The sequence below is a fragment of the Mercenaria mercenaria genome, chromosome 13 (assembly GCF_021730395.1).
Source record: "Mercenaria mercenaria strain notata chromosome 13, MADL_Memer_1, whole genome shotgun sequence".
Lineage (NCBI taxonomy): Eukaryota > Metazoa > Mollusca > Bivalvia > Venerida > Veneridae > Mercenaria > Mercenaria mercenaria.
The window spans coordinates 49786711-49801737 of record NC_069373.1 but is presented as its reverse complement, the minus strand read 5'-3'; the positions used below and the strand labels follow the sequence as shown (position 1 = coordinate 49801737).

Sequence of the window (15027 nt, the reverse complement as noted above, 5' to 3'; positions counted from 1 at the left end):
ACGGCGTAACCCCCTCTCTGTCCCCCACAGTTTAATTTTCCACTAGTTGAGTACTTTTTTTCGCAGTCAGAGATTATCTCTATAGAATGGTACTTTTAGCTCACCTGAGCCAAAGGCTAGAGTTGAGCTTTTGTGACCGCTTGATGTCCATCTGTTGGCCAACAATTTCTAAACAAGAGGGTCATGATGACCATGGATCGCTCACCAGAGTAATATGAGCTACATGTTTCAAATGTCAAACTGATGATTTTTTTGGAAGATTTTCCGATGTACAATCAAGTAACCCCAGGGGCGGGGCCAATTTTACCCCGGGGGTCATGATTTGAACAAAGTTTGTAGAAGTCTACTAGGCAATGTTACATATCAAATATCTAAGCCTTCTGGTTTATTTTTAGCAAATTTATGAAGATTTCCCTATGTACAATCAAGTAACCCCTGGGGCTAGTTCAATATGACCCTGGAGGGGTCAAGATTTGAACAACTTTTATAGAGGTCCACTAGGCAATGCTACATGTCAAATATCTAAGCTCTAGGCCTTCTGGTTTATTTTTAGAAAATTTTGAAGATTTTTCTATGTACAATCAAGTAACCCCATGGGGCGGGGTCAACTTGACCCCGGGGGTCATGATTTGAACAAATTTTGTAGAAGTCTACTAGGCAATACTACATGTGAAATATCTAAGATCTAGGCCTTCTGGTTCATTTTTAGAAAAATTTTGAAGATTTTCCTATGTAAAATCAAGTGACCCCTGGGGTGGGGTCAATTTTGACCCCGGGGGTCATGATTTGAACAAATTTTGTAGAGGTCCACTAGGCAATGCTACACGTGAAATATCTAAGCTCTAGGCCTTCTGGTTTATTTTTAGAAAATTTTTGAAGATTTTCCAATGTAAAATCAAGTGACCCCTGGGGCGGGGTAAATTTTGACCCCGGGGATCATGTTTGAATTAATTTTGTAGAAGTCCACTAGGCAATGCTACACGTGAAATATCTAAGCTCTAGGCCTTCTGGTTTATTTTTAGAAAAATTTTGAAGATTTTCCTATGTAAAATCAAGTGACTCCGGAGGCGGGGTCAATTTTGACCCCAGGGTCATGATTTGAACAAATTTAGTAGAGGTCCACTAGGCAATGCTACATGTCAAATATCTAAGCTCTAGGGCTTCTGGTTTTTGAGAAGATTTTTTAAGTTTCCTATGTAAAATCAAGTGACCCCTGGGGCGGGGTCAATTTTGACCCCGGGGTCATGATTTGAACAAACTTGGTAGAGGTCCACTAGGCAATGCTTCGCACCAAATACCTAAGCTCTAGGGCTTCTGGTTTTTGAGAAGAAGATTTTTAAAGTTTTTCCTTTCGGTTGCCATGGCATCCAGAGTTCTGCATGGAATTCAATTCTTTGAACAATTTTTGTAGAGCTTCACCCAAGGAACATTCCTTTGAAGTTTGGATGAAATTGGCCAAGCGGTTTATGAGGAGATGTCGTTTAAAGTAAAAGTTTACGGACAGACGCCGGACGGTGAGTGATCCCAATAGCTCACCCCGAGCCTTTGGCTCTGGTGAGCTAAAAAATTCTTCAAAACTACTAGGCAGATTTACACCAAACTTGACAGAAATGTTCCTTTGGTGGCCACCTCTCAAAATTGCCCAAAGAATTAAAATCTATTCAGAACTGTGGTTGCCATGGCAACCGAAAGGAAAATCTGTAAAAATCTTCTCAAACTGTTAGCCGGATTTCAGAAATATTTTGTAAAAATTATCTATAGGCGACTTTCTACCAAAATTGCTTAAGCCATTCTATTTCGTTAAAAAACATGGCTGCCTGGGGGCAGATAGGACTATATTGTAAATTTCAAAAATCTTTTTCCCTGAAACATGAAGACCTAGAGCTTAGGTATTTGGTATGTGGCATTGTCTAGTGGTCTTTTACCAAGTTCTGATCCTAGGGTCAATATTGGCCCTGCCCTGTGGTCCCTTGAATTTACATAGAGTTCTATAGGAAAAACATAAAAAAATGTTCTTCTCTGAAACCGAGAGACACAGAGCTTAGGTATTTATGCCCCCCTTCGAAGAAGGAGGGGTATATTGTTTTGCAGATGTCAGGTCTGTAGGTATGTAGACCAATCAGTTTCCGGATGGTAACTCAAGAACGCTTGGTCTTGGGATCATGATAATTGATAGGGGAGTTGGTCATGACCAGCAGATGACCCCTATTGATTTTGCAGCCAGTAGGTCAAAGGTCAAGGTCACAGTGACCAGGAACAGTTAAACAGTTTCCGGATGATAACATAAGCACGCTTGAAAGTTGATAGGGAGATTGGTCACAAGCAGCAGCTGACCCCTGTCAATTCTGAGGTCAGTAGGTCAGTCACAGTGACACGGAACAGTTAAACGGTTTCCCTATGATAACTCAAGAACGCTTAGGCCTAGGATCACGAAACTATAGGTAGCTGATCATGACCAGCAGATGACCCGTTGATTTTGAGGTCAATAGGTCAAAGATCAAGGTCACATTGACCCAGAACAGTAAAACTTTTGTATTAAGTGACCAAATAATTTCTGAAAAGTGTTCCTTGTGCAATTACTGAATGCATCAAGGGGGGCATTTCGTGCTCTACGAGCTCTTGTTCACATGGCATTGTCTAGTGGTCCTTTACCAAAATTGTTCAAATCATGACCAAGGGTCCAATTAAAGCCCTGCCCTGGGGTCACTTAGTTTTTATATTAGTTATACTAGTATAGGAAAAAATACTTCAAAAATTATCTGATCCCATTTCCTAGACTTGACTGTGACCTTGACCTACAGTCTTTTTAAAGATACAGTCTTGAAATTTAGACGACATATACAGTTTTGCACATCCATCTTAAAACTGACTTTCAGTGACCACGAATGTGACCTCCTTTCTTAATATTTTTGCATCAGTTTGACATTTGAAACATGTTCACACAACTGGGAAAAGATTTCAATGCTTACTTATATTGGACTTTCTTACCCAATATTATACACTTGTCCATGTAGCTCATATTACTCAGGTGAGCGATCCAGGGTCATCATGACTCTCTTATTAATGGTACTGCCTTTGCCAGGAAACTGAAGTACCGTTTCTGTTAATTGGAGTCACAGAATTGCCAGAGGCTCAAACATCAGTGGACTGTGCATGCTGAAGTGCAGAAAAATGTTTAGGCCACAAGAGCAACCAAATCATGGCTGTACCACCATTTAAGTGGTTGTAAAGGGTATGATTTAAAGATTCATTATTAACCCTTAGTCTGCTAAATTTCTAAAATGGACTGGTCCTTCATTCAATTTGGGCAATACCATTTTTTATTGGAAGGGGTGTTCACTGAAAATTTACTGACTGAATAGCGAACAGTGCAGACCATGATCGTGCAGGCTGATCTTGGTCTGCACTGGTCGCAAAGGCAGAATAACTCGCCGCCAGCAGGCTAAAGGTTAAATAAATAAATTCTTTTCCCCAGTCACCTAATAAACATCATAAAAATCCAATTCCAGCAACAATCAAAGACAAGAAAAAGCAGAAACAAACAAAAACAGAGAGAAAATTTATATTTATTGACAAAATGTAACATATAAATTTGCACTATAAAAAGCTGCTCAGTATCCCATTTTAGTGTTGTAGTACTAAAGCTCTATGTTTTTATTGTACTACACTGTTGTTTTAATAATTGAGACCCCTTAAAACTATCTCTTAAACATCCTTACACAGGGTTTGTTTTAATGGTTTCAGTTTTGTGGGAAAGAAAATGGTTGGGTTAAGTGTTTTCCACTTTACCATTTTGGAGTTTCACTCCATCTTTTCTTAGTTTCTAAATTTGTTCCTAGCTCCATTAACTTCAATCTCTAACTAACTAGTAAAGAAAAAAAAGAAAATTATTTAAGAGATTTTTTTCGCAGTTGCATATATGATGTAAAGCAAAATTGGATAACATGACTATAGCACTCAAAATAAATGGTTATATAACAATCCTTCATATTAATATTTACATTTACAGTCTTAAACAAGGGGTCATTGTAAGGTCACATAACCTCCAAGGTCAAGGCCATTCTTCTTTGAACAATATAGAAAATGCTGAAAATGTGGATTTCTGCACAAGTTTTTCGAACATTTTTATATCCAGAAACATTTCAAGAGTCATTTCACATCTATTTTCTGGATTTCAAAGTAATTAATATTACTATGTGACCTTGGAGGTCATATGAGTGTGTCATAAATTATGGGGGTCATGAAAATATTTTACATACATAACAAGTAAATACATAAACAATTTTCAACAATTAACAGACACTTTAACACTTTTTTGCTGCATATAGCGTAAGTATGAGATTATCGTCATATAGAGAAGCATTTTGAATAAAGACGCATCATAATGAAAACAGCGATATTATGGAGATATAATTCACCTATAGGAAATATATTTAATGTGCATTTAGCACTATAAATTTGAGTCGGCAGATTTTACTTGCACATTCGACCTGATCCTAGTGTTTCGTGACAAGACAGATGAATGAAGAGTACAGTTCCTACGTCATTGCACTGGCCTTAACACAAAAAGCACAAAACGACATAAAAAAGTCAAATGAAAAACGATAAACCCACGTATAAATATTTACCACTTAACAACAACCACTTTGTTGCACTTAACACATTGAGATTCAAACTAAACTTTGTCTGGCATACAGTAAAAAAACTGACATTTTTATATATCCCAGAAAAAATATTTGTTCTTCATCCTCGTAAATTTGAGTCAGCGCTTAATTTTTTAAAATTCCTGTGACGAAAATTGCATCAAATTTACATAAGGCAGTATTCGAATACTTGATATATGTTAAGAGTACAAATAACATGTGTAAAAAGCTTACGTATTGCATAGAACAACTTGAAACTTAGCTGCTTACACTGTTACACAGTAATCCATACAACCCATATGGAAGCACCATTATGAATGAGATTTCGGTATACACATATGCCATATTTTCGGCATGTTTTACGATGCACAGCTGGATTATGACATTCTGAAAGTTTAATGGTCATAGGCTGTTCGAATGTCAAAATTTTCAGCACGTATTCAAGATAATATTGTCTACATCCATTCAACACATTAAGACAAGAATGGCTGATATATATATATAATGATGAAAATTTTAAAATGACCTAAATATAATCTCTAAACAGAATGTCAGTTGGATTATTCCACTTTCACGTAGAAGGGTGAGCCAGGGATATGCTCCTCTCCCCATTTTATTGCTAGCATGTAATCTCCACGTTCTTTAACTAAGTATGTGATCTTGTAAGGCTGTCCTGGGTAGTGTTTTACACACAACTCTTCACATGGGCCTTTAGGACCAATCATTCCAATAAACAGCATATTGTGTCCTGAAAAATTGGATTAAAACATTAAAATTGACTTTCACATGACGTTTTTAGTGTTAACAATCAAAGGACATTTATTCTGGTCAGTAAGATGTTGTTTTGTTTTTTTTTCATTCTAGAAACAAAGTACATAAACTTCCTTCAACAAATCTCAGCAACTTCTTCATTCAGATTTTAGCTGGAGACATTTACACAAGCTACCAGTCTCTTGAAGAGTCTTTTGAAATTTGATTTCTTATAACTGAGAGCCACTCCATGAATCCTATCAGCCCAAACATCAATGCGGTCTGATCTGGATCCAAACTTTGCTTATCAGATGTGTGCAAGTGCTGAAATCAACACTACCGATATGCACTGACCTAGATTCATGCTGGTCGCAAAGCGTTGATCTTTTAAATCTCTCCGATTGCTTTAGGAGTGACAAGGGCATGAACTCTAGTATGTTCTTACGGGGCAAGTAATACAGGTAAGTAGAGAATCTGTGCACAGAGCTAGAAAGCTACTTCCTTTTCAGGTAATGAATCTGATCTCATCGGAGTGCAATCTTACTGTAAGCTTTATATTTTTCATTGATAAACATTCACAGCCACTGTAGTTAATCTTGTAAGATAAAGCGTTCTTTTTAACAACAAAATTCAACTCAACTCCTAAAGAACTGTATCATTATGGTGTGAAGGTATAAAACTTACCGGCTTGTGAAGTGTCAACATTAAATGTGCACTGCTTATTTCTGTATCCCTTCTTAATGCCATTGCCTTCAACTGTCACCTTGGAAGCATCTGATACGAATGGCATGAAAGATGCAAACTTGCTCATTGAACTTGTCTTTGTTACTGTTTCCACGACAACAGATGCCTGTTCCTGGAAACCACTGGGCTTGCCTTGTCCTGAAGATAAAAATAAACATTTGTTTTAATACAATTTTTTTCTCACAGAGATTCAACTTTACGAGCCTTTTTATATACAACTGGTTTATTGTGTTGAATGCTACAGTTATTCAGTATTGCAGCAAGTTAATGTCAGTGCTCCAGGGTTCTGTACCACAGGCCTGGGATTAAGTCAAAAACCAAAACGCTAAAAATCTAAATTCTAAAGCCTGAAATGTACTTTTTCAATTGAATTATATCGGGAAATTCTGGCAGTTGAAAAACTGAAATCAGGACCAGTCCTGAAAAATCCCAGGCTTGGTACCAGTAATTCCCCATATGTGACAGGAAACTTCTTCACAAGTATTCAGGAGATGGGAAAAAATTTCCCCAGATCAGACAGATATGTGCGATAAACAAGTTACACCATACTGTCTTAAAATGACACGGCAAAAATCTGCTTGCCACAGGCTAGCTATGGAAATCTCTTGCAAAATTCAGAAATTGGAATAATACCGTTTGAGACTGAACATATACGATACAGCAATTGCTGGTGTGCTGCTGGCATAATACATGTAATTAAATGTGCAGCATATTGAAACTATGCTGCATTTAATTCCCATACAGTGCTACATTAAATATCAAATTACTCATGATTGTAATATTTCTAGCTTGCAAAACCTGGAAGATGTGCAAGAAATTCAACAGCTCACTGCTGCAGTTAAATAACGATTAATCCACTAATATCACAAAATATTAAAGTGTAATAATATAAAGTGTATTTTCTAAGGGCAAGTGAAGTAAATGAAATGTTTTGTGGCTGTAATTCTTGAAAATTAATACCAGTTTGTACTTGGAATATTCAAAGATTGAATAAAGAAATTGAAGGCGGCTTGAATTTCTCAGAATTTGAAAATAAATCGACATTTACAAGGATTTCAATGCAAGCTATATTCCAAAGAAGTAAGATTTTGGTTCGATTCTCAAGAAATTTAAGTCAAGTCAGATTCCCAAGCCAAGGCACATTCGAAAAAATTTAAAGGATGTTTAAATTCCCTAAAAATTACATACCTTCAATTCTAGCTTTGAATGGACTGCCAGCAATGTTAGTTCCAGCATATTTGATTGTGATAAGATAATCTCCTGGTGCTGTAGGGGTGTATGAGAACTCGTATCCATCATCTACCTCTCGGCACTCCAGTTTCACCTTTGAGGGACCTTCCACGGTCACTGACAGAGCTCCTGATCCTGCATTTACTGTGTTGACAATGAACTTGGCTGTCTGGCCTGAAATTTATTAGGAGATTTATTTAATAACTAATCATAACTTTAAAATAGAGACAACTCCATTTCATACTTCCAGTAAATCAGGTACTTTTCTTCAATACTTGTGTTGTTGAAAAAGAACCTTGATCTACCTAAAATTGTACAACTGCATATTTCTCTTATCTGTCAACTACTCAAGTGACTGTATTATATTAATGTACTTTTCAACACTATTATCTAAGATGCTAAAGTGCATAATGAAGAAATGTTTAACGGCTAAAAAGCAATTTACATGCTTATCTCCATTTACGATAAAATACACGATTATTTGAAGTTTCTACTTGATACAAATCTTGGAGCTAAAATCAGAACTGGTTTATTTTTAGCATATTTTTGCTTGAGGTTACTACAGAAAATTCAACGGTTATTTTGAACTTGTAAGGTGAGAACTTTCTGACAATCAGCTACACAACTATAGTGATGCTAAAGCAAACTTTCATAATTTTTCCAGGAGTTTGCAACATTATTTCAAGGTCAAGGTCAAACCTTAGACACCAATCACTTTATCAAAATAAAGTTGATAAAAATACTAGAAGTTGGGGAATATGTTTTGCAGTTTCTATCTAGGCACTATCTCGACTCAAATACAATTTAAGTGCTTCTGTATGCAATTTACAGATAAAAATAGGTACCCTGCATATTTTCATTCCCCTTAATCTACAAAATGCATTTTGCCTTATCAAATTTTATAGGAAAATGGGAAGATAAAAAATAATTGATTCCTTGAAGGAAACAAACTGATTTTCTTGGCAGTATTTTGAGCTTTTATTACAAACACTGTCAATTATTTTGCTATTATATCTATTTATTGAAGCTGAGGATATAAAACCTAGTTAGATATGTTTAAAACACATGTTATCTGTTAAAATATGAACACAAATATTTATGATCATCCAGAAATTTAGCAAGTCTACACTTTTGCTACAACCAGGTTCAGTCAGGTTCCAGGCACACTGCTCTTCAATTTTGTGAAAACTGCAAGTTTTTACAGTTTTTTTTAAAGATTTGACTTAAACACTAACCAGTTTTTCCTGTTTTCAGACCATCACCATAAGCCTGTACCATTCCTGGGTCGGCGTGAACTGTTCCTACTTGGATTCTAAATGGACTGTCTGGAATCTGGCATCCGTCAAATGATATATATATTAAGTGAGGGCCATTTTCTCTGGGGATAAATCTAACTGCGTACTCTCCTTCATCAATTTCTTGTACCAAAGCCTCATCTTCGGACCCTGATGGGCTGACAACGCGGGCCTGAAGTTTGCCCTTTGGAGCACCATTGAAGTTTACAACAAATGAGCAAGGCTTGCCAATCTGAAATGTATCATTCATACAAAATATAATTGAAAAGTGATCCCTTATAACTGACGTCAATAGCAGTTAACTCTAACAAAGGTAACATTGAGTGGTAAAACAAATGTTCAATGAATAGGATTTATTCTGTTGAAATCAAACACCACTTTTCAACAGCAGCGGTGGTCTAGTGGTTAATGTGTCTGCCACTCAACTTGGCAGTTCATTGGTTCGAGCCCCAATCATAATCACAACTTCTCATACATCACCTGTACTAGCTTTCTCGGGAAGCAGACATGACAGTGATTAAAATAAGCATATACCTTTCGTTACAATCAAGCTAAAATAAATTGGTATAACAGAAGCTCATGTATATCAGGTTGTTAATTAACCAACCATGTTCATACTGGGATGTCTACAAGACCAAATAACCTCTCTAAGTGCATGAATGGTAGAGTGATACTAAATGTATTGTCACAAGTCCAAAGGTAATGGAAAATATTTTGAGGGGTGAATGCAATACTGTAGTAACTTATATTAAGATAAAGAGTTACGACAGTATTGCATTCAACCCTAGATTTGCTTCACTCTGGATCAAGACTCGATAAAACTCAGCGTTTGGTTTCACAAACGGAGATTCTGCTCTTGGCTCAAATGTAACAAACAGAAGACACGTAGTATGAAAATACATAATCTAATATCTCGTCAAGCAGAAAAAGAAGTTTCATTTGTTATGCATGATTTTGTTGCAAGTAATAAATAGAACGATTGGCAATGATAAAATGAACCGCACCATGAGAAAACCAACATAGTGCATTTGCGACCAGCATGGATCAAGACCAGCCTGTGCATCCGCGCAGTCTGGTCAGGATCCAAGCTGTTCGCTAACGGTTTCTCTAATTGCAATAGGCTTTGAAACCGAACAGCATGGATCCGGCCCAGACTGCGCGGATGTGCAGGCTGGTCTGGATCCATGTTGATCGCAAAGCCACTACGTTGGTTTTCTCACGGCACGGCTCATTAATAACTTACAGCTAATCCCTTGCTCTGTAGCGCCTGAACGGAGATTTTCCTGGCATCTCCAATGCTTGGTGTGATAGGAACACGGAACGGAGATTCGGGTATGTGCTCATCATTGAACTTAATTGATATCAGATACTCTCCTGTAAAGAAAGTTAAAACGACTGATATTTAACACTCTGCTAAAATGAAACCGCAAAAACTGACATCAAAATACTCTCCAATTATAAAGTTAAAAAACCATGTTTTACATGCTTACCTGTAAATAGATTACAAAACTGAAGAGATTACAAAATAGACATTGCTCATTAAAAAAGATATTTAGCAATACCCAGAACATTCTCAATGTTTTTTTGTTGTTTTTTTTCTCAATTAAAATTGGATTCTTGGTATATAGTACAATATTTATTACCAAGCAGGCTGCAAAGTCATTGATTATAATGATGTATACTCATACCTGGCTCTGTAACTTGGTATGTGACTCCGCATGATCCATCCTTCCTGTCTTCGAAATCTACCTCGGCCTTTGATGGACCTTCAATGGCGATAGACAGACCTCCTGCACCTGCTTCACGTGTGTAGATGTTAAACTCATCTGAAAAATGCAGAATTGCAATTAAACATTCCAACTTTATTAAAATTGAGAAAATGCTTTATTTCTTGGTAATAATCTACAAGACTATCTTAATGTGTGCGTGTGTGTGTGTGTTTCTTTTTTTAAAAGAGACTCACTCAGTTACTCAAAATTTGGTATGTGGCAATATTTTCTTACTTTTATAGTTTTATTTTTCTTCTCATTTTTTTTTTATTTTATAGAACATGTCCTTTTAAACACCAGTTTTCAATAGTAATTTAAACGCTACAGCAAAGTCATATTTAATAAATGACACATCCCAATGTCATTGAATAAAACTACTGGAGTTCAGATGCTAAGTAATTATATCACAAGGGTGCATCTGAGCGACTATGATTTCAAGAGTAAATCACTGTTCCAGATATATTATTTAAATTCTAACACAATGATGATTATTATCTACTGCCTTGACATCCACCAAATATTTTTGTGTGTTTTTTTGTGTGTGTTTTTTTCAGCGCATCACTATGATGTTTTAAGTGGGGTCGTAATAACTGTAACCTACAAACTATGATTCTGTTGCGTTGTAACACACAGTTACAGTCTTTCTTTAACAGGAAAATTAATTGGGTTGTGCTAGAATTTATATTAAACTCACTCAACACGATGATTAAAATCAAGCATTACATACTTGGTTGACTGACTTCTCCACGTATGAGACCAAGGCCAGCTGCGTGAACCTTGTGTGCACCACCGCCTGCGATTGGGCCTACAGTGAACTGGAAGGGACTTCCAGGGATGTGCATGTCCTTGTGTTTTACGCTGACTGTGTGTATACCCATCTCTTTGGGAATAAATTTGATACTGTAGTGACAGTCATCAAGGCTGACAACATCGCAAAGTTCCGTAACTCCAGATGGACTGGTAACAGAGGCAGTCATGTCAAATGGACTGGTACCTAAAATAGACAGAAAGTTCTTAATACCAAAAAGTACTGAAAAGTACCAGAAAGTAATTCTATCTCAGCCTCGTTAACAAACAAGACTAGCTTATTTTAATACAGAAACAAATCTGCATCAAACTGTCATTGAATAAAGGAAATAAAGTGCGCTATGTAGAGCGCCTTTGAACATGTTTGTCATGAAAAGGGTGCTGTATAAATCTGGTATAATAAACATATATAAAAAAATGGAACAACTCTCTTCAATGCAATTAAGATAAAATTGTGTCTAAACTTACAAATTAAACATTTAAATTTTACTATCCCTGAAAAAACGACATTAGCAGACACTGCATCTCTAATTAGTTTTAAAAAGCATTTTGTACAGTCTCCTTCCAACCCTCAAGCTATTTAACATAACAGAAGATTTGCTTTTTTTTTTTTAAAAAAAAGAATGTAAAATAAAAGTAAAAACCTGCTGGAAAATCGAAAGAAAAAGGAAGCTGGTAAAACAATATATAACTTAGGCTGAGGTACGAGCATGCACTATCAGTAAGGACGAGTAAGTATTTTGTACAACAACTGGTTTTGGGATGCTCTGAAAATAAGCTAGTTTGATCGAAGGAGGCTTTATTTTTACTCCACCAGACCAGTAGTGATTTTGTCATCTGGAAAAAGAAACATGAAAGAGGATCATATCAAGAAGTATTCCAGAATTTCTGGATTTTGCAGATCCATTACACTTAAACTTTTTTGTTTAAAATCTTCATATCTATAGTACAATTTTTATGTGTTTTTTTTTCTTATGTAAAACTGAAAAAAAAAATACAATATAGCACTGTCAAAGTCATAACATTACATCAATTTACAGTGGAATCTTTTTTATATGATCCTTTTTTTTCATGTGTTCACTATTTAATTTGGGTTGGCTCTGTCTTTGGGAGGTAATGTTTTGTTTTTTGGCAAGGGAACTGATGTTTTGGGGTAAACTGGGTCAACTGAGGTCAAGGTCATTACAAACCTGTCTGAGTTGTCTGGTGGCTTACACTATATCCCATCATTCTCATAAAGAATGATGCTAAAAATAGAACGGGTTGCATAATAGATCAAAATTTTCAAGATAATAAACTTAAAGCTACACTGGTTGAAACTGACATCTTTTTCATGCTCCACTGTGACAGAAAATTATTATAATTTAACTAGAAGTTGTGCCCATAAGACACAGATGCCCCCATGTACTGTGCCATCCTCTATATAGCAAAAACTATCAATGGGCCATAACTGCAGTAAAATATTAACAGAAAAAATGGTCATCTGCACATCAAGCTTGTTCATCTGTGGAAGTTTGAAGCAAATCAAGCTAATAGTGTTGGAGGAGTTGGACACACAAGATTTCGGGACGTACATACGTATAGACAGCAGCAACACTATATGCTCCCCACATAAATGTGTGGGGGCATAATAACTAAACACCACACCAAAATTTAAACTTCTTTCAGTCAATAGCTTCTTTCTGGAGCATGAAAAATTGTGTGCAAGTTTACAACCTGAAGCGACTACAATAAGAAATTGTCCACTACAAATGAAGTATAAAGATAGCTAGAACCTAGGAGCTGCAGCAAATATGCTTTGACTTAACAGTCAAATTGCAAATCTGTTGATAGGATGTGGTATATCCAAAATATCAAAATATTGTTACAGCTCTTAGTAAAGCACTCTACAAAATATGATCAAAGCCTACAGAAGCATAAATATATAGCACCGTAAGATATTTCTGAAATGTTTTCTTGAATTGTTCTATGTTGCAAGAATTTTGAGCTAATAGGAAAAAATACTCAATATATTAAGCCAATAATCAACATAGACTAAAAGCTATGTAATACCATGTGTATCACATGTTTATTTATTTCTGTCAACTCTAAAAATAGACTGAAATTGTGATCAGTCATAAACACAGAATATATCAGTAATACATAACTTTAGCCTATGTGTTTTATGGACTTAATACGATATTGCGCAATCATGAAGTGTGAAACAGAATAAAATGTGACAATAAAATTACAAAAATATAAAGCCATTAAAGGTTTGCACTAAAACATTCAACATCTATTTACACTAACTTACAATTGTTATTCCAGTTCCAATTGCATGCTTATATTAAATGTTGAGAAAGCTAGAATTATATGAAAGATTGAGAGAAACTATGAACTGGTATAATGTTATGGACACATAGCATATCAAGTTTCAAATACAGCTCAAACCGTCTCTAGCTGTTTTATAGATGTAATTTCCCCTGTGATACCTTAAACCGACACAATTCATTCTATTGTCATTAGTTCTGTGAGTAACGTTCAATTATTTTTCCTATTAAATACACAAAAGAAATCTTGTCAGTTAAAAAGGTCTATAGAGTGTGCTTTAGACATCCCAAATTTTTATAGTTTATTGAAAAGAATCTATTTTATCTGGTCGAGTTTAAGTCACATCAACGTTGTGACTTTTAAAGTGGAGTAAGTCCCCAGAAAGCCCTCCTAGCACGATTTCTGGCAAGGGCACACACTCAGGTGGTACGACAGACAATCCACTAGCCAGCTGGATGGCCTCCTCTCATGAAAGAATTCTACACCTCAAGTGGGGGGGGGGGGGGATGACTGATTGGAAGTCCGCAATATTAACTACAGCCACAGAGCCCTCCTTGTACAATGTACTACCCCGAAAACAATTCATAGGAAATAATTTAGCCAGTTTAGTATGTCTTGCTAAATTTTTGTCAGGATACTGGTTATATGACCCAGGGAAGTGCCTACGCCTTTAGTATCTTGAACAATGGTTTGGGTCCAATCGCTAAGGTGACTATGTCTTAGACTAGCTGACAAACGATGTAGAATGTCCTTTGTTAAAACGTAAAGCTGGTGAGACCAAATATCTTATAATATAATTTTCCTCTGGCTACTTTGCCTAAATGATTCGTGTACCAATGATTCGTAAATGATTTTAATTATGAGCTAGACAATTTCAGGGATCAGGCAAATCACTAAATGTTTCAAACTAACAATTTTCAATTAGCTCAAACTCCTATAGGCTGGAGACTCTATACTTGACTGGTCTTTTTGTTGAAGTTCCCGTCAGACAATGTCTTTGAATCAACAACATACGAGTCCTATCGCATAGATGCTCGGCCTCTGTCCTCTCAACTCTATATGAATGCCCCGATTCCTGGATGCTCAGCGCCTATATGCTATCATATATAGCATTCAACTACCATATAGGTATATCCCCGATGCCTTGGCTGTACTTCGCCAATAATGCTGAATCGTCTATAAGCTGGAACCCTCCTACTATCTCAGTAGATTACCAAACTCTGGGTCTCTGTCTCAGCTTCCCGATGCTCAGCCTAATATGCTATGGTCTATAGCATTCAATTACCTTTAAGGTAAAACTCCTATGCGCTGGCCTTATAGCTCGAAACCTTATCGAAATTCTGCTACTCTTCTTCAGTCTAAGAACTTCCAAAGTTTTCTTTTTAATAATTTATCCGCCCTGACAGGGTAACTGCAATAGTCTCCTTCTCAAGGTACTGGGATAAATTATTAGTTGAATCCTCGATGTGTCTTCTTCGA

At 36.3% G+C, this 15027-nt stretch overlaps 1 protein-coding gene across 11 annotated transcripts in view; it reads right to left on the bottom strand.

Annotated features, from left to right (window-relative positions):
• Positions 1 to 3554: 3554 nt before the first annotated feature.
• Positions 3555 to 15027, bottom strand: part of LOC123528812 (filamin-A-like) — a 128932-nt gene continuing 117459 nt past the window's right edge. For 10 of the 11 annotated variants that reach the window (XM_053521783.1, XM_053521782.1, XM_053521788.1 and 7 more), the window contains 8 exons: positions 12429 to 12485; positions 11159 to 11425; positions 10351 to 10488; positions 9906 to 10036; positions 8603 to 8894; positions 7326 to 7541; positions 6078 to 6275; positions 3555 to 5391 (listed from right to left, as the gene is read on the bottom strand). In XM_053521783.1, coding sequence (XP_053377758.1) covers positions 5204 to 5391; positions 6078 to 6275; positions 7326 to 7541; positions 8603 to 8894; positions 9906 to 10036; positions 10351 to 10488; positions 11159 to 11425; positions 12429 to 12485 — 1487 coding nt within the window. In that variant the 3' untranslated portion in view covers positions 3555 to 5203. The remainder of the gene's footprint in view (positions 5392 to 6077; positions 6276 to 7325; positions 7542 to 8602; positions 8895 to 9905; positions 10037 to 10350; positions 10489 to 11158; positions 11426 to 12428; positions 12486 to 15027) is intronic. The other variant, XM_053521789.1, reaches the window with a different exon arrangement.